The sequence below is a fragment of the Poecilia mexicana genome, unplaced genomic scaffold (genome assembly GCF_051168715.1).
Source record: "Poecilia mexicana isolate PSO_F unplaced genomic scaffold, ASM5116871v1 scaffold_20, whole genome shotgun sequence".
NCBI lineage: Eukaryota > Metazoa > Chordata > Actinopteri > Cyprinodontiformes > Poeciliidae > Poecilia > Poecilia mexicana.
Window position 1 is genome coordinate 25,954,552 of NW_028263389.1, and position 25,276 is coordinate 25,979,827.

The window sequence follows — 25,276 nt, forward strand, 5'->3', positions numbered from 1 at the left end:
ATAATACAAATTCTAACACTCTATTCAGTAGGACTATCAGATGTTTGTCCACCTGACTTCTGCACAACTGATGGTCCCAACAACATTTATAAGGCAAAAAATCCCACTTATAAACCTGACAGGGCACAGCCGAGAAGTGAAAACCATTTCAGGTGACGACCTCTTGAAACTCATCAAGAGAATGCAGAGTGTGTGCAAAGCAGTAATCACAGCTAAAGGTTGCTACTTTGAAGAAACTAGAATATAAGGCATATTTTCAGTTGTTTTACACATTTTTGTTAAATATATAATTCCACGTGTGTTAATTCATAGTTTTGATGCCTTCAGTGTGAATCTACAATTTTCATAATCATGAAAATGAAGAAAACTCTTTGAATGAAAAGGTGTGTCCAAACTTTTGATCTGTACTGTACATTTGATAGTAAGGTACTGTATTTATTTATGTACACTTTGCTGGTGAAATGTCTGTCTGAAATAAATTAAGCAAACGAATGAATATTAACTAAACTGTATAAAAATGTGTCTGAATAGCCTATGTTAATATGATTATAGTTTGACAGGTAAAATTAGTAAGTGACAGATTTCTTTTTAGTGCTGTCAGTCAAAAATAAAGTCCAGCGTAACATCTGGTCCTTATTTCTTTACAAAACCTAATAAAAAACATTTTCCATATACTACACTGAAATTTGACACGTTTCTCTTTCCTGTTAAGAGATTCATCCTTCACTATCTGTGTCTCTTACTACTGGCTCCACTTAAAGATGAACAGCAGAGCTCTCTTCTGGATGGTATTAAAACTACAGTACTGAAAGAAGATCTAAGACACGTTATTAATCGATTGAAATGAGTTAATCTACCAAACCATTATTCAACAATTAATTGTAAGTTGATTAATTGTTTGCATGCTTAGTCTAGTACTAGGGATGCAAACAATCCTTGTCACTATGTCACAACATAGTCACAGTTTTAACAAATACATGTAATTTTGTTTCTTTATAAATGTTACATAGTGTGTAACTTTATATCCTGCTCGCATAATGTACCATGTTTAAGTTCAGTACTTGTAATTGACCCTGAAGTATAAAGTCCTCATATTTATGATAATTCTGTAATATCTGAGGCAAGGAAAGTTTCCACTAACTTATAATTTCACAGGTGGGGAGTACCCCTTAACTTTTTCAGCTAGCTGGTTTTAGAGTCACTGGTCAGAAGAGAGATCCTTCTGGACTGTTTTTGTTTTACGTTTTTGCTTTATTGGTCTGATTGAACCAAGCAGTTTTCATGTGGTTTTGTCTCATTGAATGAGTTCCTACATAATCACAATTTTTCTGTTATGAATCCGCAGCTGATCAGTGATGGCAGTGTAGTGTATGCTGAGGGCCTTTGGGACCATGTTACCATGGACATCCAGGAACTTGGCTTCAAGGCTGGTGATGCCATCGAAGTGATTGATGCCACAAACAAGGAGTGGTGGTGGGGCCGCATCATGGACAGTGAGGGCTGGTTTCCTGCTAGCTTTGTACGGGTGAGGGGATCTCTGCTGGCAGTACCATTTCATTGTGATTGCTAAAACCAACACATATGGAGTCTCGGCTTATTACTGATATATCAATTGTTTGTTCAACATGTTTGATACAAGTAAAAACATATAAGGTAAGTTATATATTTTGCCCATTAAGGATTTTATAACTGTATTCTCTTAAGCTGCGTGTGAACCAGGATGAACCTATGGAGCAACTTTCAACCCATCTGGAGGAGTCCCAATGTGGAGATGAGGATGGAACGGATTTAGGTTTGTTATTAGGCCCCGGGTTACCCTGCAAAGAACAGATGAGAGCCAACGTCATCAATGAGATCATGACCACAGAGCGAGACTACATCACACACCTGAAAGACATCTGTGAGGTCTGAAACTAGACCAACTTTAATTACTTCTGGATTTGCACTCATTTCATCTAGTTACATTTTTTATATAATAACTAATTTCTACAATTATGCAAATTACATTGTTGCTTATTTTGAAATATGTTTCTATATTTAAAAGAATTAATCATATTAAGTAATTTAAATGTATTCTAGGTACGTTATTTCTAAGCTTTTGTTTAGTTTATTTTTATACTACAAAGCTCTGTCATTAGTGAAAAGAGATCATTTAACATGCTAAAATCTGAATAAAATGAAACCCAACACTTTTTAAAATGGTACTTCCTGTGGATAGACATAACTTCCTGGGTCATAGCAATAGAGTACAAGCCAAGTGTATGTTTCAGCAATAGAGAGAATGGGCTTTAAATTTAGAGAGCTGTCATGTCAGGCAGTTTAATTATTTCTTCCTGTTCTCAGATTATGTTTTTTACTTTGAATTTTCAGAGCAAAAAGCTCAGTCCAGTCCAGCCATCTCTGATCCTTTTTATGTTTTTCTCAGGGTTACATCAAACAGTGCCGTAAGAGGACAGACATGTTTACTGAAGAGCAGATTAGAACCATCTATGGAAACATTGAAGAGATATACAGATTCCAGAAAAAGTTCCTGAAGGGCCTGGAGAAAGAATTCAACAAGGGGCAGCCCCATCTTAGTGAGATAGGCTGCTGTTTTCTTGAACATGTAAGATAGATGTTCTAATTTACTTTGAAAGCAGCTTGAAATCTCTTTTGACTTATTCCATTAGGATATGCATTTAAGATTTGTCTTGAATCATTTATCTTCATGTTTTGATGTCCAGCAAACAGATTTCCAGATTTATTCAGAGTATTGTAATAATCACCCCAACGCCTGTGTCCAACTCTCCAAGCTGATGAAAGTCAACAAGTACGTGTATTTCTTTGAGGCCTGTCGATTGCTGCAGAAGATGATTGATATTTCTTTAGACGGCTTCCTACTCACTCCAGTGCAGAAGATCTGCAAGTATCCATTACAGCTGGCTGAGCTCCTCAAATACACCAATCCTCAGCACAGGTGACTGGCTTTAATTGCTGTTTACAAAGAGCCAATATTCTACATCACAAACATTAACTTTCATGTGTGTCATCAGAAAAATCTAAAAACCCTGTAGTTTAGATTGGAGTTTGCTTCTTAATGTTGTACTAAAATACACTATAGCTACACTTGATATTTACAGTAATTATTTATATGACCTGTTCCACAGTACTTCATATATGCCTTTGGAAAAATGTCCTTGCTCCAAATTACCCGAGTACGATGGAAGAATATTTGTTTGTGTTTGAGGGAGATATTTATTAGGGATGCACCGTATTGGGCTGATATTTCATATGCCTTTTGTGCAGCTCTCACCTACCAACATAGATTTTAGCTGACTTTGATTTCTCTATAATTGCACTGATACTTTCTGGGGAACTAGAAAATTGAAGTGGATTAACATGAAATATAGTTTTCAACGTTTCTCCCCAGTGCAGTGGTTTCAAACTTAAATCCTCATGGACCAGTCTCCTGCAACTTTTAGATGTCTCTGTGCTTCAACACAGCTGGTTCCAATTTTAGCTCATTTAATTTATTTTTGCACTCCCACAAAGTAAACTTGCCAACTTGTTTAGAACAGTTAAACTATTCACGGCTTTTAGCCTATATGGTGGACTGCCTATGCGTCCCTACCACTGGTTTTAACAAGTTTCCTGGTGGAAACCCTCTATGGTCATTATTCAGTGTTTTCCTGGTGAGTCTTCAGAAATAATGACCTTTAAGTAGGTACTTTTTTATTAACTTCACAGTTCTGTTTCCTAATTTTTTTTTTTTTTTTACATTCCTCTTGGACTTTTAGGGACTACAAGGATGTGGAGGCAGCCTTAAAAGCCATGAAAAATGTCGCCAGGATGATCAATGAGAGGAAACGGCGCCTTGAGAACATTGACAAAATTGCCCAGTGGCAGAGTTCCATAGAAGACTGGGAGGTTTGAAGTGATGGATTGTTCTGAAATCTGTTGTATGATACTGTAAAGTGTACCTCTGACAGGTATGAGAAGCGATTAGCAGCCGTGTAAGTCTGTTCTGATCCATGCAGGGTGAAGATGTTCTGGTCAGAAGCTCTGAGCTTATCTTTTCTGGGGAGATAAGTAAACTATCCCAGCCACAAACTAAGAGCCAGCAGAGAATGTTTTTTCTCTTCGACCATCAAATGGTTTATTGCAAGAAGGTACTTTTGTAATTTACTTTTTCTTAGCATATGATTAATAAATTAGGAACATCGCTTTCTTGGCCTCGTGTGTATAAAATCCAGTATCAAATATAATTTTCGCTCCCAGGAGCTCAACAAAAGTTATTTTCCTATGGTACCATGCCACCAGTTGCAAAATGTCTTCAAAGACTTTTGAGAAGTCAACTATTCAAGTAAAAAGCGGTATCATAATAAAGTAGAAGCAACCAGGTAGGACAACAACTCATTGCATTACATTAATGGCATATTAAATCACAAAGTAGGGTAAGCAGTTAATGAGGCACACCATACACAGAGGTCACCAACCTTCTGCAGAGTCAGTAGCAACCTTCAAATTTCATGTGGCCTTAAAATTAGATCAAGAGTTCATAGACAGCTTTGTTTAATCAGTTGTCATGGCTGAGCAACTACAACTCCAATTCCAATGAAGTTGAGACATTGCGGAAAAAATAAATGTGATTATTTGTAAATGCTTTCAACTGATATTTTATTGAAATTCACTATAAAGACAAGATATTTCATGTTCAAGTGGATAAACTTTTTTCTTTTTTTCCCCCAAAAAATATTCACTCATTTGTGAATGCCTATGCCTGAAACACATTCCCAAAAAGTTATGACAGGGCAATGAAAGAAAGCTTAGGAATGCTAAAAAATATATTTGTTTGGAATATTCCACAGGTGAATAGGCTAATTGGAAACAAGTGAGGGTCATGACTAGAGTATAAGTTTCCTCTGGGCTGATGTGTCCACTCTTCAAGTTGTTTTTGGAAAACATAGGCATTGTGTCCTCACAGTCAGGGAGGAAAAGAAAAGGAAATGTCTAAGATCATAGTATGTTAGTGTTGATGGTATAGGTACATTGCACATCTGTGAAGGCACCATCAATGCTGAAAGGTACATTGAGGGTTGGAAAAACATGCTTGCCATCCAACCAACAGTTGGATGGCAGTTGAGGGAGTTCTAGGACGACAAAGCGAAGCCACAATCTGCACGTGTTACAAAATTCTGGCTTCATAATAAAAGAGTGTGCGATACACCATAAAGTGGGAGAATTTAATCATCACTTGTTGATAGTCAAGAAAATCTGTTTAAGAATGTAAGCCACCAAATAAATTATTAGTATTGCAATTGGTGTCGGCGGATGGAGTAAGGATGGACCCCAAAGCTCTTGAAGCAGTACAAGCACTGAAACACAAGACACCACAAACAGTTGGGGACATCAGGCAAATGCTTAGGTTCCTGAGCCATTACAGAACATAGGTGCAGGATTTTTCACGTATAGCCAAGCCCCTGTATGACCTGCTTCAGTCAAAGGCCGACACCTCTCAGCTTAAATTGCCGTGGGGGAAAACAAAAGGCCACCAGCAGTCCTCTCGAACCCCAATAGAGTGGACCAAAGAACATCAACGGGTCCTTGAGCAGTTCATTGACCGACTGACCAAAACCCCAGTGCTGGCATACCCTGATTTCGACCACCCTTTCACATTTCACACTGATGCCTCCCAAAAAGGCCTGGGTGCGGTTCTCCATCAAGTCCAGGATGGAAAAATGAGGGTGATTGGATATGGGTCACGCACACTGATGCCAGTGGAACAGAATTATCACCTACACAGTGGCAAACTCAAATTCCTGGCATTGAAGTGGGCGAAATGTGACAAGTTTTGTGATTATCTGTTCTATGCCCCACATTTTAGTCTTCACAAACAACCCACTCACATACATCCTAAGCACTCCCAAGCTTAACGCAGCGGGTCACCGGTGGGTGGGGCAGTTGGCTGACTTCCACTTCGACATCAAATACCGACCAGGTAAAACTGCCATTGATGCTGACACCTTGTCGCGATGGCCCCTGGATATAGACACCTTTATGGCTGAATGCTCTGAAGAACTATCAGAGGACACAGACTGTGCTCCATGGGAAGGATGCCGGAGAGCTCAACAGAGAGATGTGGCCTGGGTGGCAGCCCTCAACTTATCACATCCTAGCCAACCCCAGTTCGAGGGTCTGCAGACAGTCAGTCACGATGAGCTGATGAGGGAACAAAGGAAAGACCCCGTCATTGGGAAAGTTGTGGAGCTGAAACAACAAGACAAACCACTAACAGAGGATGAAAGAAATAAAGTTGATGGACACACAAGGAGGCTCCTGAGAGAGTGGGGCAAATTATACCTGGAGGATGAACTGCTCTACAGAGACTGCGAGTCGAGAGCAACTGGTTCTGCCCGCCACATATAAACAAACAGTTCTGACTCACCTCCACAACAAGATGAGTCATGTTGGTGTTGAAAAAGTGCTGAGCTTGGCAAGGGAGCGATCCTACTGGCCTTTCATGAAAAGTGATATAGAGGAATACATCACCAGGAAATGCTCTTGCATCAAACAGAAGAAATCATAAATGAAAGAGCTCCAATGGGAAGTATTACATCGACTTCACCCCTCGAGCTGCTATGCATCGATTTCCTTCACTTGGAAGCCAGCAGGGATGGGTACGAGTACATCCTAGTCATGATTGACCACTTTACCAGGTTTCCCCAAGCCTATCCCACCAAGAACAAGGCTGGTAAGACGGCAGCCGACCGACTTCAATTATTTCATCCCAAGATTTGGGTACCCGGCCAAACTCCATCATGACCAGGGTTGGGAGTTCGAGAATGAGCTCTTTAAAAATCTCAGATGATTAGCTGGTGCGGCCCATTCAAGAACCTCCCCATATCACCCCCAGGGCAATCCGGTCGAATGACTAAATTGTACCTTACTGCAGATGCTCCGGACTCTGGGGGAGAAAGAGAACTGGGAGGATCACCTACCTCATATGCTCCATGTCTACAACTGTACAAAGCATGAGGCCACAGGGTTCTCACCATACTATCTGTTGCATGATCGACATCCTCACCTCCCTGCTGACATCCTCTTTGGCCTCATAACAGACCAGGAGACCGAAATCAAAGAATCAAGTGGATATGTCGAGAGGTGGGCTGGAAAAATGACAGAGGGATATCAGATAGCCAATGCAAACAGCCAACAATCCAGTTTAAAGGGAAAGACATACTATGACAAGAAGAGCAGAGGTGTCGTCCGTCAGCCTGGGGACAGAGTCCTGGTATGCAATCTCGGTGAACGAGGGGACCCTGGAAAGCTGAGAAACTACTGGGAGCAGCAGATCTTCAACGTCAGAGAGCAGATGGGTGACAACCCCGTCTACAAAGTCAGCCCTGAGGGAGGAGGTCGGCCAGTTTGCACTCTGCACCAAAACCTACTGCTACAAGTAAACGACTTACCTATAGAGCCGGTCCAGAACCCGATTACAAGTACAACAGAGTCACAAAGGAAAGCCAAAAATAGTTCAAATGACCTTCAGACCAGACATGCTGTATTGCACTCAAACACAGATGACTCTGACGAAGAGGAGGATGAGGAAGCACCTCGTTACTGGCTTCGAGTACCTGTGGAGAGACCCAGACCAAACATTCACCCACCCGATCAAAATACTACCGATGCTTTCCAAGAAATAGCTGAAGAGAATGAAACCAGTTTGGTGGAAGCAATCCCAACCGAACCTGGACAGGAAGGAGAGTGTGTCAGAAGTGGAAGGCAGAGGTCAAGCAGTGGAAATGAACAACATGTAGAGGAGCTTCAGCCCACATTCCTGGAGGACATGCATTCTGCCCCTCAAGAGGACAGTACTTCTACACATGACACAGAACATCCAGTCCCCCTGAGACAGTCTACAAGAGAAAGACGGCCAAGACATACGTTTACTTATCTGACTCTGGGTCAACCAGCTTACCAGCTTTCCAACCCACTGTGAATGCAGTTGAAATCCAACCAATGCAGTGTATGCACCAGTGTTTCTCCTCCCCGTACTTCCATCCTATCCAACTACCACCCATTAGCCCCTATCCTTACCTACCTGTTATGTGTCCAACACACTGTAGATAGAACACCTGGGAAAGATAGTTGAATACCTGAACCACACATACATCATACATTACATACCCATCTACTGGAAAACATACATCATACACTGCATACTCACCTGGAGTGACCTGCAACATACAACACTATTTTTTTGTTTTGTAGTGTATTGCAAAATGTATGTTCAGTCAAATTATTTTGGAGACTGTCAGGCGCCACCTTTGTTTGTTGGGGAGTGTGTGATACACCATAAAGTGGGAGAATTTAATCATCACTTGTTGATAGTCAAGAAAATCTGTTTAAGAATATAAGCCACCAAATAAATTATTAGTATTGCAATTTATTATATGTTTTTTTATAAACTGAAATTGACCAAAATACCTTCTTAAATCAAAAGAGAGAAAGGAAAAAAAAAGGAAACCAAAATTCAGACAGCGTTTTACCAGGGGGCCTAAAGTGAAGAGCCCCGCCCCCTTGCTCTTCAGACAGAGTTTGGGGAAGAAGACGGCAGTCGTTTTTTTTTTTTCTCACTCATCTTTATAGGTTAGTGATATGAAGCTAGTGAAAACCGCCCCCCTCTAAACTGTAAAGTAACAAGTTAATTCGGATCTTATTTCGTAATCACATGCATAGACGTGCTTAAACATTAAAAAAAGAGTTATTTCTGCTGGGATCGCAGTTAGCTAAATTGTAGCTATAACGGTCATATAACAGCCGTTTTAAAGATAGCTACATGTATCAATAAGCTCCGTTCCACTCCCCGATCCAACAATGGTGTCCTGACATGCGTTGTGTTGTGTTGTTATCTGTTTAAAGGAAATATTTGTTATAGATCTTACAACTTTCCCCCTGCTGTGTAATCAATTCCACTTCACAGTCAGTTATATAATTATTCAAAGCCCATTAGAACTTAAAGTATATTTGATCATCTTCATATGTCCATGTTAAATTATTTAACCAAGAACATAATTAATTCTCTCATAATTATTACAACTCACAGAAATTAATGCCCTTAAAATTTAGCTGCATTTGATAAATGGGTGTTTTTTAATGTAAATCTGTGAGCTTTAAATTGATTGGTGAATTGTTTTGATATGACATTTTGATGCTGTCACAGTTGGTGGGAGCTGATGCTATTCACTGAGGTGAATGCTATGTGGTTGTTTGAGAACAACAGGACACAAGGACATGATTGCACAAAGAAATGTTCATGATTTCATGATTTCAAGAATTTGTAATAAAGAGAGAGTTTGGGGAAGAAGACGGCGGTCGTTCTTTTTTTCTCACTGTAGCTCTTCATCTTTTCAGAGAACAAAGGAGAAGCGGCGAGACATCAGATGGAAAAAAAAAGAACATTTGTTACAATTGTCCACTTCCAGCTGAGACGTGTAACAAGTTCAGATACTAGAGTGCCTTGATAAAAGTCCAGACCTGTCTCCCATTGAAATGGTGTGGTGCATTAAGAAGCCTAGGCGTAAATTCAACCTGTGATACTCTCTTCAGCCTTCTGGCATCATCAATTACCACACCTCCGCCTCAGCCAACCAACACTGGATCGCCGCTCCGCCCCAGCCAATCACCATGCAAGAGCTCCTTCAAAAGGCCAATCGACCACGGATCCTCCAGCTTCAGCCGTACTTCGACCCACCTCCTCTCCATCTCCATCCTCATCCTCCCAGGGCATCTTTCAGGCTCCCTCCAGGCTCCTTCCTCTCCAGGCTCCACTCCACCACCAGTGTCTGGACCCAGGGGAAGACTACCCTGAGCTTCGCCTCAAGCTCACGGCGATTCTCAGCACGCATGTCTTCTGCCGGTATCCGAGCACCAAACTTTTGGGCCAATAAAACTTTCTAACTACTGTTTTTCTCTGTGTGAGTCTCTACATATTGAAATTAAGTGCAAATGATGACAATAGAAACCCTGGACTGTTGAGCAACTGAAGTTGTACATCAAGTAAGAATGGGAAAGAATTCTACCTACAGAGCTTTGTGTCCTCAGTTTGCAAACAGGAAAATTATGTTAAACAAGGATAAGTCCCAACTTCTTTGGCTCGTGCTGCAGGCATCAAAGTCCAAATAAGAGAGTATTTAAAAAAAACAAAACAATTAAGTGTATCTATTTGAACATTACATATCTTGTCTTTTTAGTTGATGCAATTGAATATAGGTTGTAAAGTATTTGTAAATCACATATACCATATAATTACTTTTATTTATGTTTGAGTGACCATCTGCCACAACCGACTGGGTGTTTGAGAATACGAAGGACACACACTGATCCAGGTGTACTTTCTATATTCAGCAAACAGCCAGGAGCTAATAACAGTAACTTCTTTAGTGGTTTATTTAGGAGACAAGTATAGCTGTCTCCTATAGGCTGTGAGGCAGTTTTCAAGTCAATCGGGTGGTAGACAGCAGTTATCTACCACCCTATTCACAGCAATATTTCATTCAATTACTTTGTCTGCTACGGAGACAGGGTTAAATACTGAAAGTCAGGCAAAGTATATAGAGAGAGAACATGAAGTTACAGTGGCTCAGCCAATTCCCCCCCTGCTGGAATGTGTGGTAGCTAAACAGAAGGCCAAACTAAGCGTGTTGCTTTGATGAAAAGAAAGAACATACAGCTCTGGAAAAAAATAAGAGTCCACTGCACTGAACCCCATTGTAAACCTCATGGTTATTCCACCAAATATTGATTTCTGAACTCTTAAAACATTTGTATTTTTGTTTCTAAATGAATATAAATAGTTTTCTTTGCATTATTTGAGGTCTCAAAGCACTACATCTTTTGTTTTTGGAAAACATGGATGTTATTTTGTTATTTTGACTGTCTCTTATTTTCTGTAAATAAATATTAACTTTTTGCTTGGAATTTCGGCGACATATCAGTAGTTCAGAGAATAAAAGTACACTGTTCATTTTACTCAAGCATGTATCTATGAAAAGTAATATCAGAAAAACTGATAATTTTAAGTTGTCTTAATTTTTCCCAGAGCTATATAATGTTCCCATTTCTAAACATTTTCTTGTCATTTTAGGATCTTCTTCGCAGGGACATACTGTACTACAAGGGGCGTATGAATATGGATATAATGGAGGTGACAGATTTGGAAGATGGCAAAGAAAAAGATTTTAATATTACCGTAAAGAATGCACTAAAGCTTTGGACAAGGAGTGGCAATGAAGTCCACCTCCTGTGTACCAAAAAACCAGAACAGAAACAACGTTGGCTTCGAGCTTTTGCTGATGAGAGGAAGCAGGTCCATAATGATCGTGAAACAGGTTTGATAGTTTATGTCAATGCTTATGTTGTCTAAGAGATTTGAAATTGGAGGTCCATGTATAAAATAAAAAGTAATGTGGAATTGTGAAGTTGAAGGAAAATTGAAAAAACACATCTCTGTCAGATGTTCAAATCTTGGAATATTGCTGTAGAACTTAACCCCGCTTTAACCTTTCACAGAATGTTCTCCCTGAAAACTCTGCTGAGTTTCTTGATGCTGGATGTTCTCTAACAAACTTCTGAGAAACAGAACAGGTGCATTTCTACTGAGACAAAAATGTTTTAAACCAGGCATCGTTTTCCTTTTACTTCACTATTCTCATTATTGTCACTATTGAGTTAAATGCATTTACTATAGAATTATTAGACACTTTTTATCCTTGTTTTAAGTGTCTGCTGTAAAAAGTGATGCCCAGTTGTCAGAGGATTGTTATGGTGCGATTCTTTCAGATTGATCTAATATGATTAAAAATAACACAATAAAACAATGTGTGAAACTATTTTTCATGGATAATTAGAATGTAGACAGCTGTGAGAAATATGTTCTTCAGCATGGACATTTTCTTTCTTACAGGAACCTTTTTTTTTTCTTTTAAGGCTTCTCTCTTACTGAAGTCCAGAAGAAACAAGCTATGCTGAATGCCTTCAAAAGCCACCCAGCTGGGAAATCTAAAGGTATGCATTTAGGAGTTTTAACACACTATTAATTTTCATTTCATTTCACTGGTTAGGTGCCCCCCAGAGGGTATGAATATTCAAACTACAACTGGATAGATTGTGTTAGTAGTTACTCAGTGCTGCCTTTTACGTAGCACTGAGTACAAAGCCAAGAGTGAAGAGAAAAAGCTTTGCTACTCTGACACATTCGAACATGTAGAGTGTTCATATAAGTACGGAAACTAGGGATGTGCCGATCAGGTTTTTTCCTGCCGATACCGATCACCCATGAGGGCCGGTACACCGATACCGATCACATAATTATTATTATTATTTTTTTTTTTTTTTATCATAAACACTACAGGTTACATTATGTGGAAAAAGGAACCATGAATTCACCTTAATTTAGACAAAAACTTGTTTTTAATAACTTTTTCCAAGAAGAAAACTAAACAAAACAGGCTTTGTGCAAATTGTACTGCTATTGATAATACTATCTTTAACAGACTGATAACATATGAAGGCTCTGAAGAGGCTAAATAATGCAAAGAGCCAAAATAAAACCTCTCAACATTGCCAACAAAATTCAAGTATAAAACTTAACATTCAAAGGCAAAAACAGGTTCCATTACAATAAACAATCCAGAGTTACTGAATGAAAACTTCCTGATAGCATGGCGGCTAGCTGATTACTGCTAGCTCTGATTGGCTGTTTCTGACTGAGCGGAGTAATTATGCAGATCAGGGAGGAGATCGATTATTTTTTTAGAGATTATCTGTCTCATGTTAGGACAGCGAAAGTTTTAATACGTATGTAAAATGTTTTTTTTTTAAGTTAGATGCTGCAGCTTTAAACAGAGGTTCGGTGTGAGAGTCACTACCAGGTGGAGCAGAAGCGAAGCTCCGTCTGTCAAATATTACTACCTGTAGCGTAGCAGCGGTTCAACAGGAGAGCAGAACCAGCGTCTTACATCGCAGCTCGAAGACTTAAATAATTTTGCGGGTTATTTGTTTAGCTTTCTGACCGTCATGCTAATCCGGGTGAGTGTTTGTAGCTGTGCGCTGCTTTACCTGCTATCTGATCCTCCGTATGTCTTTTTACTGCAGTGAGCCTCGATGTAGCCAAACTCCGTCAAGTATGGCTTTGTTTTTATGTCGTATTAGCTTCGTTGTGTTGATGCATTTTGACGTGCTTCAATTTTCCGCAGCAACACGCAGCAAACTTCCCCATTCACTCAGTGCGTTATAGTTCCACATCGCTTAGGATTTGTTGTTGCGCGTTTGCGCAGAGTGAAGGAAAGAGGAGACCAGCTGCACAGGCAGGATGCGAAATGAGAAGTAGGTGATCGGTATCGGTAAAAGAGACAATGATTGCCGATCACCGATCATGCACTTTTTCACGAAAATCGGCCCGATTATGATCGGTGACCGATCGATCGGCACACCTCTAACGGGAACAATAGAGTACATGGAGCATTATTAAAATTTGGGGTGCTAACTTATGTTTCCACTCCCATTTTGTGAGCCAAACAGATATGATCAGATCAGTTCTCTAACCAATATGTAACACAGCTGTAGCAGGTATAAGTTGTCATAATTCACAAATGCACAGAACAAGATCCACAAATGCAAAAGGTTCACAAATGCACATGACGAGATTCACACTTACGAGCTCCCTCTGGCCTGTGAGTTGCGCTGTGTGAATTTTCAGACTCCCCTGACGTCTCAAAATTTGTTACCCCAAGTTGGGGTAACCTATTTTTCAGCCAATCACATTAACCCATTCCAACAGCGCTGTAGCTTTGATGAAGCACCAACAGTTTAGTCCTCAGCCTGGCTTCTGGCAGCGACAGAGGAGCGGTAAGTAAAATGTCTAATGTATTCAATATTTATCTCCATGTTATCGTTATTAATGTCAGTCGATTTAATTGTGCCACTATTATCACAAGCTAGCGATCTTCAGCACACCTAACTCCTATATTAGCGCATCAGCAGAGCTCTCGTGAGTAAGCTAATGCTACCGAGCTATGCTAGCACTTCTGCATGCTAATAGCATCAGGCTGGCATCTTTATACATAGCTGAATTTATTCCAGATAATAATAGGCTTTGTATATTATGAATCCTTATAAAACCCTGGTCCTTAAATGATAAATTATCATAGCAGTGTAATAATTCACTTAAGTCACGCTTTCCAGAAACACAAAGTGATCTTTTTTAACTTATCATATAAAACATAATATGCAAAAAATATGTATCCATTTCGAAAATACACATTGATGTGCATTACTTTACATTTATTGTTAGCGGGAGCTTGCCTTTACTGTTTTATTGTCAGCCGGTGATGTTTCGTCTTTGCTCTGCAGTGATTGTGAGTCTTTGACATTATCAGTAATGCCCAACTCTCACTGAGAAAAAAGAATATAACCCCAGATAGCATGTTGAGCCTTGTAGGATAAATAAAATAAAAACATAATTTTGTGTTTCTGGAAAGTGTGACTTAAGTGAATTATTAAACTGCTGTGATAATTTATCATTTAAGAACCAGGGCTTTATAAGAATTCATAATATACACAGCCTATTATCTTGAATAAATTCAGCTATGTAGAAAGACACCAGGCTGATGCTATTAGCATGCAGCAGTGCTAGCATAGTTCGGTAGCATAGCATACTCACCAGAGCTCTGCTGATGCGCTAATATAGGAGTTAGGTGTGCTGAAGATCGCCATCTTGTGATGATAGTTGCACAATAAAATCGATTGACATTAATAACGATAACATGGAGATAAATAGCTAATATGTTAGATATTTTATTTACCGCTCCTCTGTCGCTGTCAGAAGCCAGACTGAGGACTAAACTGTTGGTCCTTCATCATGGCTACAGCGCTGCTGGAATGGGTTAATGTGATTGGCTGAAAAATAAGTTACCGTGGGACTTTGTTCATATGATTGGCTGAAACAAGGAAGCTATCTGATTGGTTGCTGATCACCCAATCAGATAGACCATTTATTTAAAAAAAGACTGTGAATTTTGAGAGGTCAGGGTAATCTCAGAATTCACACAGCACAACTCACAGGCCAGAGGGAACTCGTAAGTGTGAATCTCGTCCTGTGCATTTGTGGATCTTATTCTGTGCATTTGTGAATCTTTTGCATTTGTGAATCTTAGTTTGTGCATTTGTGAATTATGAGACAGTTTTAGCTCCATATGTAGATGGTTGTTGTAGGACTTAAATGCATGAGAGAGAGATGACCAGTTAATTTGAAGATTCAATAAAAGAATATGGAGAAACAAATTTACGAACATCAAAGGGAGCCGCAACAAAAACTTAAAAACCAAAAATTAATGGATAGAAAAATAGCGAGGGGGGACACAAGGAGAACACAGGCCAAAATGAGGAAATGATGGGAGTAGATGAAGGGTCCAGCGAGTAGTCACTGAAACTGGGCTCATGAGCTAACTGAATGCAGGTGCAAGTGGAAGAAGCAGGAGGCAGACTGAGGAGAGGGAGAGAGAAGGTGGCAAAGTGGACAGAGGACCAGTAAGTAATTCTAACGTCCAAAAGATAGGTTGGAGGAACAAAGTGCCTTTGTAGCAGATGACTTTTCTAAATACTGCTTTATAGCACTGACTTGTGTAAAAGTCTTCATGGTTTGTGTCCAGAATGTGTGCGGTCAGCAGAGATTTAAACTGCTCATTTCCTGATCCTAGGCCTGTGCAAGTCCTGGATGGATGGAGGGTCAGCATTGATAATCTATTTGTATACCTGATTGTTCATTTGATTTATTTGGACATGTCTGAAATGAATAAATAAAATAATTTTATTGATTTTAGAAAAATGATTTTTACTTAAAATCATTTTTGTGTATTGTCGATCAAATACACATTAACACTTGGATGAATCTATGCATACATACATGTAAACATACATACACACAAAAACATATGCATACTCACACAATTGAACATATATAAAAAGAAACTCTTGTAAATGAATTTATACCAATCAGTAGATTTTCTTTAACGGGATGCACCCAAGAATAAATTTATAAAATAAGTACATACCAAGTATGAACACATCTATCCATACATATACACTGAAAAAAATAACTCTCTGGATTAACATAAAAAAAAACCATGGAAAGGATTTCCACCTGATTACTTTACTTTGTTTCAGCACTATGTAATTCTGTTACTCCAATTTAAAGAAAATGTGTTGGCTCAACTTAACTTTTGAGGTTGATTCAACTCATGTACTTTAGTTGGACCCAATGTAATTTAACAGAGCCAGACCAAATAATTTGCAATGTTTTGGACCAAATAATTGACTTTACTTGATTAAGATGAATGCAAATTTAGTTGAAACCAACTTATTTTACAGTGGTACCTTCACACTACTTAAGTTGATCCAACCCATAAAAATTAAGTTAGCTCAACAAACATGCTTCATGCTGAAAGAAAGCTATTTAATTGTGTGGAAATCTTTTCTGTGATTGAATTACGTTAATTCAAAGACATATTTTTAAGTGCTACTAAATTAAGTGTTTTAAGACCGCACTGGGTGACAGGGTAGAAAGAACACTCAACAGTTTAGAAAGGGTACAACAGAACTGTATTTTCAAAATTGTCATCCATTTTCTTTACCATGTGCAGTGCAGGCACTTTACTACAAAAGGTATAAACTCTTGGCAGATGGCAACCCATTTGAACGTCCGTTTAAGCTAGTTTCAATTCATAGTTTAAACAAAACCTTTAATGTCAGTGTTTAATTAGTAACAAGAAACTTCAAAATAGTTCAGCCTATCACAGGCACTGATTTTAAATTTATAAGATTCAACGGTAACACTTTATTTGAAGGGGGTGAATAAGACTGACATGACACTGTCATAAACATGACACAGGGTATAGGGTATAATAAGCCTTCATGAATAGTTATGACTGTTGTCATAAAGCGTCATTCGGTAAATTATGACACTTTTAATACAAAGTTGACTTTATTCAAAATGTCTTTGATATGACAACTTGACATTAACCAGGAAATCATTACTGTTTAAACTTTACCTTTAATAACATAAAGTTACCTAATTTTTAAAGTGCAATCAGTAATACTTTTATAACAAATGTATGTCAGCAATGATTTCTTGGTTAGGGTAGCCCAGCTCTGCCTGGCTGCTCTCAGATTTCCATACCTACTTCAGGGGTAGTACTAGCAGCACTGAGCAGGGTACGGCACTGAAACCATTTGATTAACAGCTGACCGCATTCATTCATCAGTTTGTGATTTACATCATTGAAAACTCCAAACAACATTATAGTTTAGCTGTGGATGGCGGACATGCCATCTACCATCAGAGAGCTGCTCAGTATGGAGGAACATATGTTGGAATCAGCAGGCACATGAGGGCTCATGACTGGTGAGTTGTGGATGGACCAAAATGCAGAAAGAGCTGGAAGCATGGATTATGTTGAATGTTTTAGGAATAAAACTAATAGCTTATAAAAGTCACTGAGAATGCATGGAGCCAGAGCCAAACAAAAACAGGAACAAGGAACAAAAAGCAAACATGGACAAAGCAGGATTAGACGAGATTTTACTGGAGGAACCAGCAAGTAGTGTGAGCAGGAAAAGGGTTTAAATAATGCGATTGTCCTAGAACAAAATACCTGGGGTGATTAGCAAGACGATTGCAGACATGAGGGGAGAGAGCAGAAGACAGAATGAGGAGAAAGATAAAGAGAGAGAAAGTGGCACGTGGGTGAGGAGATCACCAAGGGGACTAGGAAATGAATGTAACAGTAAAGCAAGACTAAACATAGGAAACAGAATTAAACTAGAATAACTATGGATAACTAGACACAATAAGAAAGGATTGAACAAAAAAACAGAACAAGACTGATCTAGCCAAAATAATAATAATAATAATTCAAACTAATGAACACAATATTAACGGAATTATAAATAAGTAATCAAAACACCAAAACAACCCAAAGAGCCTAACATCCAGTTGTCAATCTTCAAATGAAAGGGTCTGCTTTCTCTAAATCATTGCAAATTGGATAACACTTGAATTGTTTTTATCTAAAGTTATTTGAGAAGGTGAAACTCACTGTTTATTATGAATTGTTTGTTATATTATTTATATATATATATATATAGTTATAGTTGAAGTGTACTGTCAGTATCAGTAGCATTTTTGTCCCACATAAGAGCCACACATTATGTGTTGATTTCCTTATCAGCAGTGACCAGGCCGTACTGCGACTTCCTCCTGCGTCAGAAACATCCATCCTTGCCCACTGCTCTCCCCCAGCAGCAGGTCTTCATGTTGGCCGAGCCCAAGCGCAAAACCACCTTCTGGCATAACATTGGGAGACTGACACCTTTCAAGAAATAAAAATCAAACCAGAAAGGAGAAGCAAAGTTGTGAGAAAGAGAAGAGTTCGTGCCTCCATAGAGCCTTTTTAATCATTCCACTTTTCTTTCCTATGTATAACCTTTCCTGGAGGGATTTGTGGACTTGTATAGATAAAGTGGACTATAATAAAGGTAAAACCATCTTTTGAAAGCACTTTATTGGTTGGATAACAATCAGACATGACAAGGTCTCCTCGTTACCCTTGAGTTAAACAGTGACAATAAATTCTTGCCTAATGTACTTATGCTCCTTAAGACAAAAACTGACTGGTATTAATTCTATTTTACTGCTGCAACTTATTGTGGGTCTCCTGGCTAAACTGCCTCTGTGAAAATGTTGCTTGGCAACAAAACTGTGTTTATTTCCACTGCTCTGTGCTTTTATTTTATAATTTAACAAAAATTTCAGACTTTTCATTGTGTGGTAGAATTTCATATTCATGCTTATTCTGTCTGCTTTAAAAAATGAGGGAAATTTGTTGGAGAATAAAATTCCTTGTGTTTTCTCTTTGCTAATGTATAGGGTCTTTTTTTACATGCTTTAAGTATTCTGTGGGCTTTGTGTGTTGTTTTGGATTTGAATTTTCTCTTCTGATGTGCTAATATTCTAATCTTTCCCAAGGAAGATTAGAGTACTTCAGTCTAAGGTCAAATGCCCAGCATAACCAAAAACACCAGCAACACATTCCAGCAGTCTGATCCTTGACCTCTCCACATCACTGAAAGTAAACCATCTATTCTATTTCTTATTTTTATTTCATTTTATATTTTACACAGTGTGATCTGACATGCATAAATATAACCAAACAATACAAGCTCAATAATAAAATCCTTATTATACTTTGGGGTGTGGTGCAAGGTGGCAATAATAGTGGGAGTTGGTCCAGAGAGCTGACATACAATTGCTTCAAACGAATGACAGGAACAGTTACAGGTGCCACCCTCCACTTCTCGCGGGTAGATTATCATGAGACATCGCCGACTGTTAGATTAAGCACAGAAAATCTAACATTCGGTCAGAAATTATGTCCTGCACAAGATACCCCATACTAGTGAGCAAGTCAATGTTGAAGAGACCAAAGTTGATGGTTTTATTGTGATTGACAACCAAGTTAGCTGACTGAGCCAGGAGGGTAAACACACTGTGCTCAACACAATGTTTCTCGGTAGACGATGAATAGTAGACCAGGTATATTTAATGGAGTTAGGTATGTCACAGCAAAAGATCCGGTGAGAGCCTCGATGGGTGTGTTTTGGACGGTGCAGGTGGAACATATTGTGGTGTAGAAGCTGAGCTGATGGTGGTAACCCATGCATATGTAAGCAGATCTTTAAAAGCTTTGTGGCAAAGTACTGGAGCAGTGCTGTCATGGTGATGAACCAAAAACGACACAATCCAGGTTAGTATAAGCCACACATAGCAGCTCCAAATAGTTGCTGGAGACAAGGCATAGGCTAATAGTCTTCACTAAAACAAAGCAAAGGATGGATGTAGTTTACTGAAAAAGAAGGCTGAATTAACAATCAGTACATAGATAACAAAAGCAAAGTCTACAAAAACAATAAAATGACTAAAAGACCTTAAAAACAAGTCAGGGAGCAGCATCTGCAACAACGCAGCAGCATTCACTGTTACTGTAAGTGCAGTGGTCTGAAATTCAATTTGATATTTTACTTAATCACAGTTGCAACCAAGAGGCCCAAAACGACTTTATCTCAGCGAAATAAGTGCAAAAGAGAGACTTTTAGGTTTCTCAACTTCGTATTCTATGTTCCACCTAATTTACGGTCTAAACCAGTGTTTCTCAATCCCGGTCCTCAGCCCCCCCTGCCCTGCATGTTTTAGTTTTTTCCTTCTGCTACACACCTGGATTGAATATTTTTGTGATTAACAGGCTTCTGCAGTACTTGATGGTCATGCAATCATTTGAATCAGCTGTTCTGGAATAGAGGCTCATCCATGCAGAGCAGGGGGCGGTGAGGACTGGAATTGAGAAGCACTGGTCTAAACACATCAGAATGATGAAGATGAACAGTTTTAGTGGTTTGAAACTAGAATCCAGAACTGAAACTTAAAGTTCTCAGTTTTTTGGATCTTTTGCTGAGATAAAGTTGTTTTGGCCCTCTCAGTTGCAACTCTCCTGAAACACAACATTTAGACTTGGTTCTAGTTGCAAACCACTAGAACAGGGACATGCAGAGGGGGATCAGAGGGGTCTTGAGCCCCTGCCCCTTTTATCCTTTATGGCCCTATTTGCCCTTTTTGATTTTTTTTTGTCAAGTTTTAGTTTTTTTTAAGTTGTGTGTCAGGGAGCCTCTTAGTGCCCCTCAACAACAATATTTAGCTAAATATAATAATTTTGCAAGATAAATTAGTCTGGCTGCCTTCAGTCTAATGATGACCCAGCCTAATAATGAGGATTTTCAGTTTCTCTGCCTCCATGTTTTTCAGACACCGGGCCCAAGGTGAGGAGGAGGGGGGTGGATCTGTGTCCTCTAACTATGGACAAGAATTTTTTTTTGACAACATACAGTTTGTAAATAAACATATAGGTCTGATGTTGAAGTTAGAAAAACCGTTTATTTTTCGTAATAAGAAATATGAAAAATAGTCAAAGACCATCTTCGCAATACACAGGCCATCCTGTTCCCAGCCCCCGAAACAGAAGCAAACACTGTACGTTCAGCCCCATAGGTCAGTATGTGCCTAGGTTGGCAATCCAAAGCAAGGCCGCCTTTGTTCTCTGGCCCCTGGTCCAGTTCGGATTTTGTTCCAGGACCATGACCCTCGCCGAGCCCCAGTCGTGCTGGATGTAATGCGAGCTCAGCAAGCCATAGGCCTTCCTCACCATCCTCCGGGACACATCTCACTCGTGCAAAACCAGTCGGGCCAGCATTTTATTTGCCGTATGACCCACAAATCTGGTTCTGCAAACCGGGCAACTAATTAAATAAACACAATTTTGTGTTTGTGGGCCCCCGCCAGGTGGGACTAAATAAACTTTGTGGGTACAATGATTTAGCAGCCATTTTTGGTGTCTGAAGCATTGCCCCTGCCCAATTGCACTCTGCTCCATCTGGGATCTGATTTTGGCATGAACGTGATGGTCCCTCAGGTTCCTCTTTGGTCAGAAAGCAGGTATGACCCTCCTATCGGTCAGCCTTCCACCAAGAGACTGGAATCCTACAAAAAATTTTCTCATAACCTTGGGCCAGATTGACATTAGCAGGTGAGTAGGTGCTGATAAAAGGAAGTGACATGGTTCGATCTGGCTGCTTGGATTCAGAAAAGGTCCTCAAACACCTCATTAAGAACCTCTGATACCCCCTGCTGGACAAAGCTATGAACAGAACCCTAACTGCTTCATAAAAATCAGATTTTTTATGAAGCCATGCTGTGTGTCTGGTATAAAAATCAGAGTTAAATCGAGTTAAATTGAGACTTCTGTGAGTATTCGTGCAAGATCATGTGTGAAGTCTCAAACAGAAATATTGAGGAACCCCCATCAACCTGTTATTCTCAAAAGATGAATAAGGAATTGAAATTAGTCTGATTTAAAGTTAATTAAACCTTTATTTCTAAAAGAACACCAGAATCTGGTTTGAAGCTGAGTTAAATCCACCTTTTATCTTCTATTCTTTACCTTTACTATTTTGGTTTTTAGTGATGCCAAAAGAAGCTATGACTAATCTGAGCCCGGAGAAGACTTACCCAGTGTTAGCTGCAACGGTTCAGCTGTAGCCTCACGTGTTCTCTGTGATCAAAATGGCAGCATGCAGCTGTAGTATATAGTAAAGAAGGAACCGTAATGCACTCTGGGGAAGTCCAGCAGCCATATAGTCCAAGCCTGATTGTCCGTTCGGGTTCTTTGCCGATCTCCAACTTGTTTCAAAGCTTGTTTTAATGCATCTAGGTGCAAGAGGAGCTCATGCTGATTTCAACAGTATATAGTTTGTCAGGTGTTAAGACTCCCGTCGTCAAAATGCAATAAACAGCCAGTATAAAATCAATTAGCAAAATTTTTTTTTACACAAATAAGGTGTGCATTTTCAGAAAGTAACCCAAAAACAAAACAAAGTAAATAGGGAAAAACAATCTTAGCCTGCCCTCACAAACACTAAGACAAGACAAATAATCTAAAACTGGGCGGACTAAAAAAGGAAATCAAATTCAAAAGAGACAGCAGGAGCAGTGATATAACTGCATCAGATAAACCCACGTTCTCTGGTTTACCACACCAACTCTAAAGTCACCCTTGATGTGGTAGATCTGATGCAGCCCTGTGGCATCGAGTAACCACATCCCCAGGTAACGCAACCCCAAAACGTCATTAATAGCAGGGCCCAGGCAGCAAACAGTGGCGCAGCACACACCTGGTCACACAAGAAATTGACACTTTGCCACCATCCTTCCAGCTTCCCTTTTATGGAAGCTCAAGCTGTGGAGGGAGTGACACCTGGTGGTTCCTTAGAGCGGAGATCTAAAGCTGAGCAGGGTGTGTGCATTTCATCTCGGGGTAGCCATGTTTGTGTTTGGTGATGTTTTTAATGTATTTCTCTGCTTTAGCTCCACAGACAACGCTCTGAGGCCCAAAAGGTGGAGGGATACACAGACCTGGGCACTTTTCTGAAGTCTTTTAGGATAACTCTGAATGATGCGTCGCCTCCTAAAAAGAAAGTGGAGGCCAGATTCCGCCCTGACAAGGAGCCTCTTTGACAAGTTGCAGTTGATTCAGTTTAAGACAAGGTGGGACCACCTGATTGAGTTTTTTTTTTCTTTTCCTCCTCTTACTGACCCTACCATACCGGGTTCTGATGCAGGGCATGTTATATTCAGGTCTAACCGCATGCATGGGTAGTTTCTATCTCCTGGCTAAACGGAGACGGTAGAAGATGGAGAGCTTCATTGCAAAGTCCAACTGAACTGGGAACTGTAACACTGCAGAGGAGGTCCTGGAGATCTGCACAGCGCTATCCACCACACCCCAAAAGCCAGCCAGGACTTGATGTGCCACATCCAGGACCAAAGGTGAATGGGACTTGTCATTTCGGAGAGCAAGAAGACTGTCAGCAGAAGAGGTGGGTTCCTGGATCTTGTTTTGGAAACTGACACTTCTGTAATTAAAATAACTTTTTTTTCTTCTTCCACATGACTCTTTGCAACCAGGACTTTCATCAAGGGGTCCATCGCATGTGACTACCATGGAATATTCACTATTGCTGCCGAGGCTGGCGGCTTGCGGGGTCCCTGAAGGCGGGACAAGATGGATAGATTTACTTTTTCAAGTCTGGGGACCAAGGACTTCTGCATAAACTCTCAGGTCCACCTGTGTGACAGTCATCCGCAGCTCACCATCTTTGGCTGACCGATAAACCTTTCTGCCAAAATCATCAACACCAAATGTCTGTTAGTTAAGTTCCCAGGCCTGGCAGACCCATTTCTCCTAATAAAATCAAGAGGCATCAAGCTGGGAGAGGAGAGCTACGTGGACCATGGGGTGAGGGCAGCACTCGTTTAGGGTTGGAAGGCCAGGGGATGATCTTAGCTGGATGGGTGAGGTTGGCTCACCTCCCCCCAAGAGAAATAATTTAGTCTTATGTTGACAATGTTCTATTCAATAATTTATCAGTTAAAATTGTTATTTTAATTTCTTTGACTGTGGTGTAAAAAGTTCAGTGTTTGAAGTTTTAGTGTTGTAATTGCTCTTGTCTGTGTACTCCAAAGTTCACCAAACTTTGTATGACTTTAAATTGTGTTGTTGCAATTAAAGTTTTTGTTTTGTCTTGTGCTGCTGATAACCCCCCCATTTTTTCCTTCTGGTCCTGGATAGAAGACGGTTGACCAACCATGGTACAGAATGTTTTCCTTTTGCATTTGTTTTAAACTTTGGCTTTGAGCATGTGTAAAATGTTTTGTCAAAAGGTCAAGGCAGCTGACCTTCCTTGGAGTGGAGGACATTTTGTGTCAGTTCAACCCAAATAAATTCTTCTTTGGGCTGCTTGCTGTTCCTGTTATCGTCGACTAGATTGTGGCATTGCCATGTCAGGTGGAATCTGGATCACTGTGACAGCTATTTTCAACTTTAGCATTGCTTCTTGTTGCATAAAGATGGCCCAAATGAAACACACCAAGGTTTGTGGATTAGAGCTGAGAAAATGGAGCATATTAAGAGGTCAGATTCCTTTTGCAAGATACTGTAAATGTCATGTTGGGTTCCAGTTTCTTTACCCACATACAGAACACCACCAGGAGAACAGATAATCAGATAAATAAAGTTTATTTCAACAATGATGAGAATGTGAGAATCTGAGTCTGGTCCTTGGGAGGGGCTACCGGGGTCGTCTGTTTTCTGAAGAGTAGTCAAAGGAAAATGGTGAGTTCGAGGTCATCAGAAAAAATTAATCTTTGAAACAATCAGAAAGATCTTACTTGTTTAGAAGTAGACTTTAGCCAAAGAGGAGATACTGTGTTCTTGAAGTGATTCAGGTTCCAGTGAGTTCTTGATAGAATCGGTTCTTTGTTGGAGATGAGGAGGTCACATGTGTGGGAGGAGCGAGCCGACTGGTGTCAAGGTGTTGGCAGTCAGCTCCTCATACACTCCAGGATGATTAGCTGATAGATCACAGGTGAGTCAGCAGGCACGCTCTCCACAGGTGCAGCCTCCAGTCGCCCTCTAGTGGATGAAAAGGGGAAGCAGCAGGCAGCAGACCCCCCCCCCTCGCCCCCCCACAAAGAAACAAAAAACCCTGGTTCCCAACATGCTGGAGTAGTTATTTTATTTAAAAGTTTAATAGGACAGAATCCAAGACTTTCATTTTTATCCAACCAAACTTT

General features: G+C 39.9%; 1 protein-coding gene across 2 annotated transcripts; it reads left to right on the forward strand.

Moving 5' to 3' along the window:
* The first annotated feature begins 1,281 nt into the window (after window positions 1–1,281).
* On the forward strand, window positions 1,282–24,733 carry LOC106904920 (rho guanine nucleotide exchange factor 4-like). 2 transcript variants are annotated; one of them, XR_015761616.1, is made up of 12 exons: window positions 1,282–1,525; window positions 1,705–1,905; window positions 2,426–2,605; window positions 2,724–2,956; window positions 3,777–3,906; window positions 4,017–4,148; window positions 11,126–11,369; window positions 11,968–12,045; window positions 18,267–18,573; window positions 23,009–23,188; window positions 23,279–23,520; window positions 23,609–24,733. XR_015761616.1 is itself a non-coding variant. In XM_014969459.2 (9 exons), the coding sequence occupies exons 1-9, from the start codon at window positions 1,334–1,336 to the stop codon at window positions 18,419–18,421; spliced, it is 1,545 nt and encodes a 514-aa protein (XP_014824945.2). In that variant the 5' UTR covers window positions 1,282–1,333; the 3' UTR covers window positions 18,422–18,952. The 2 variants fall into 2 exon arrangements, 1 of the variants encoding a protein (XP_014824945.2); XM_014969459.2 differs by lacking the exons at window positions 23,009–23,188; window positions 23,279–23,520; window positions 23,609–24,733 and having other exon boundaries at window positions 18,267–18,952.
* Window positions 24,734–25,276: the final 543 nt, after the last annotated feature.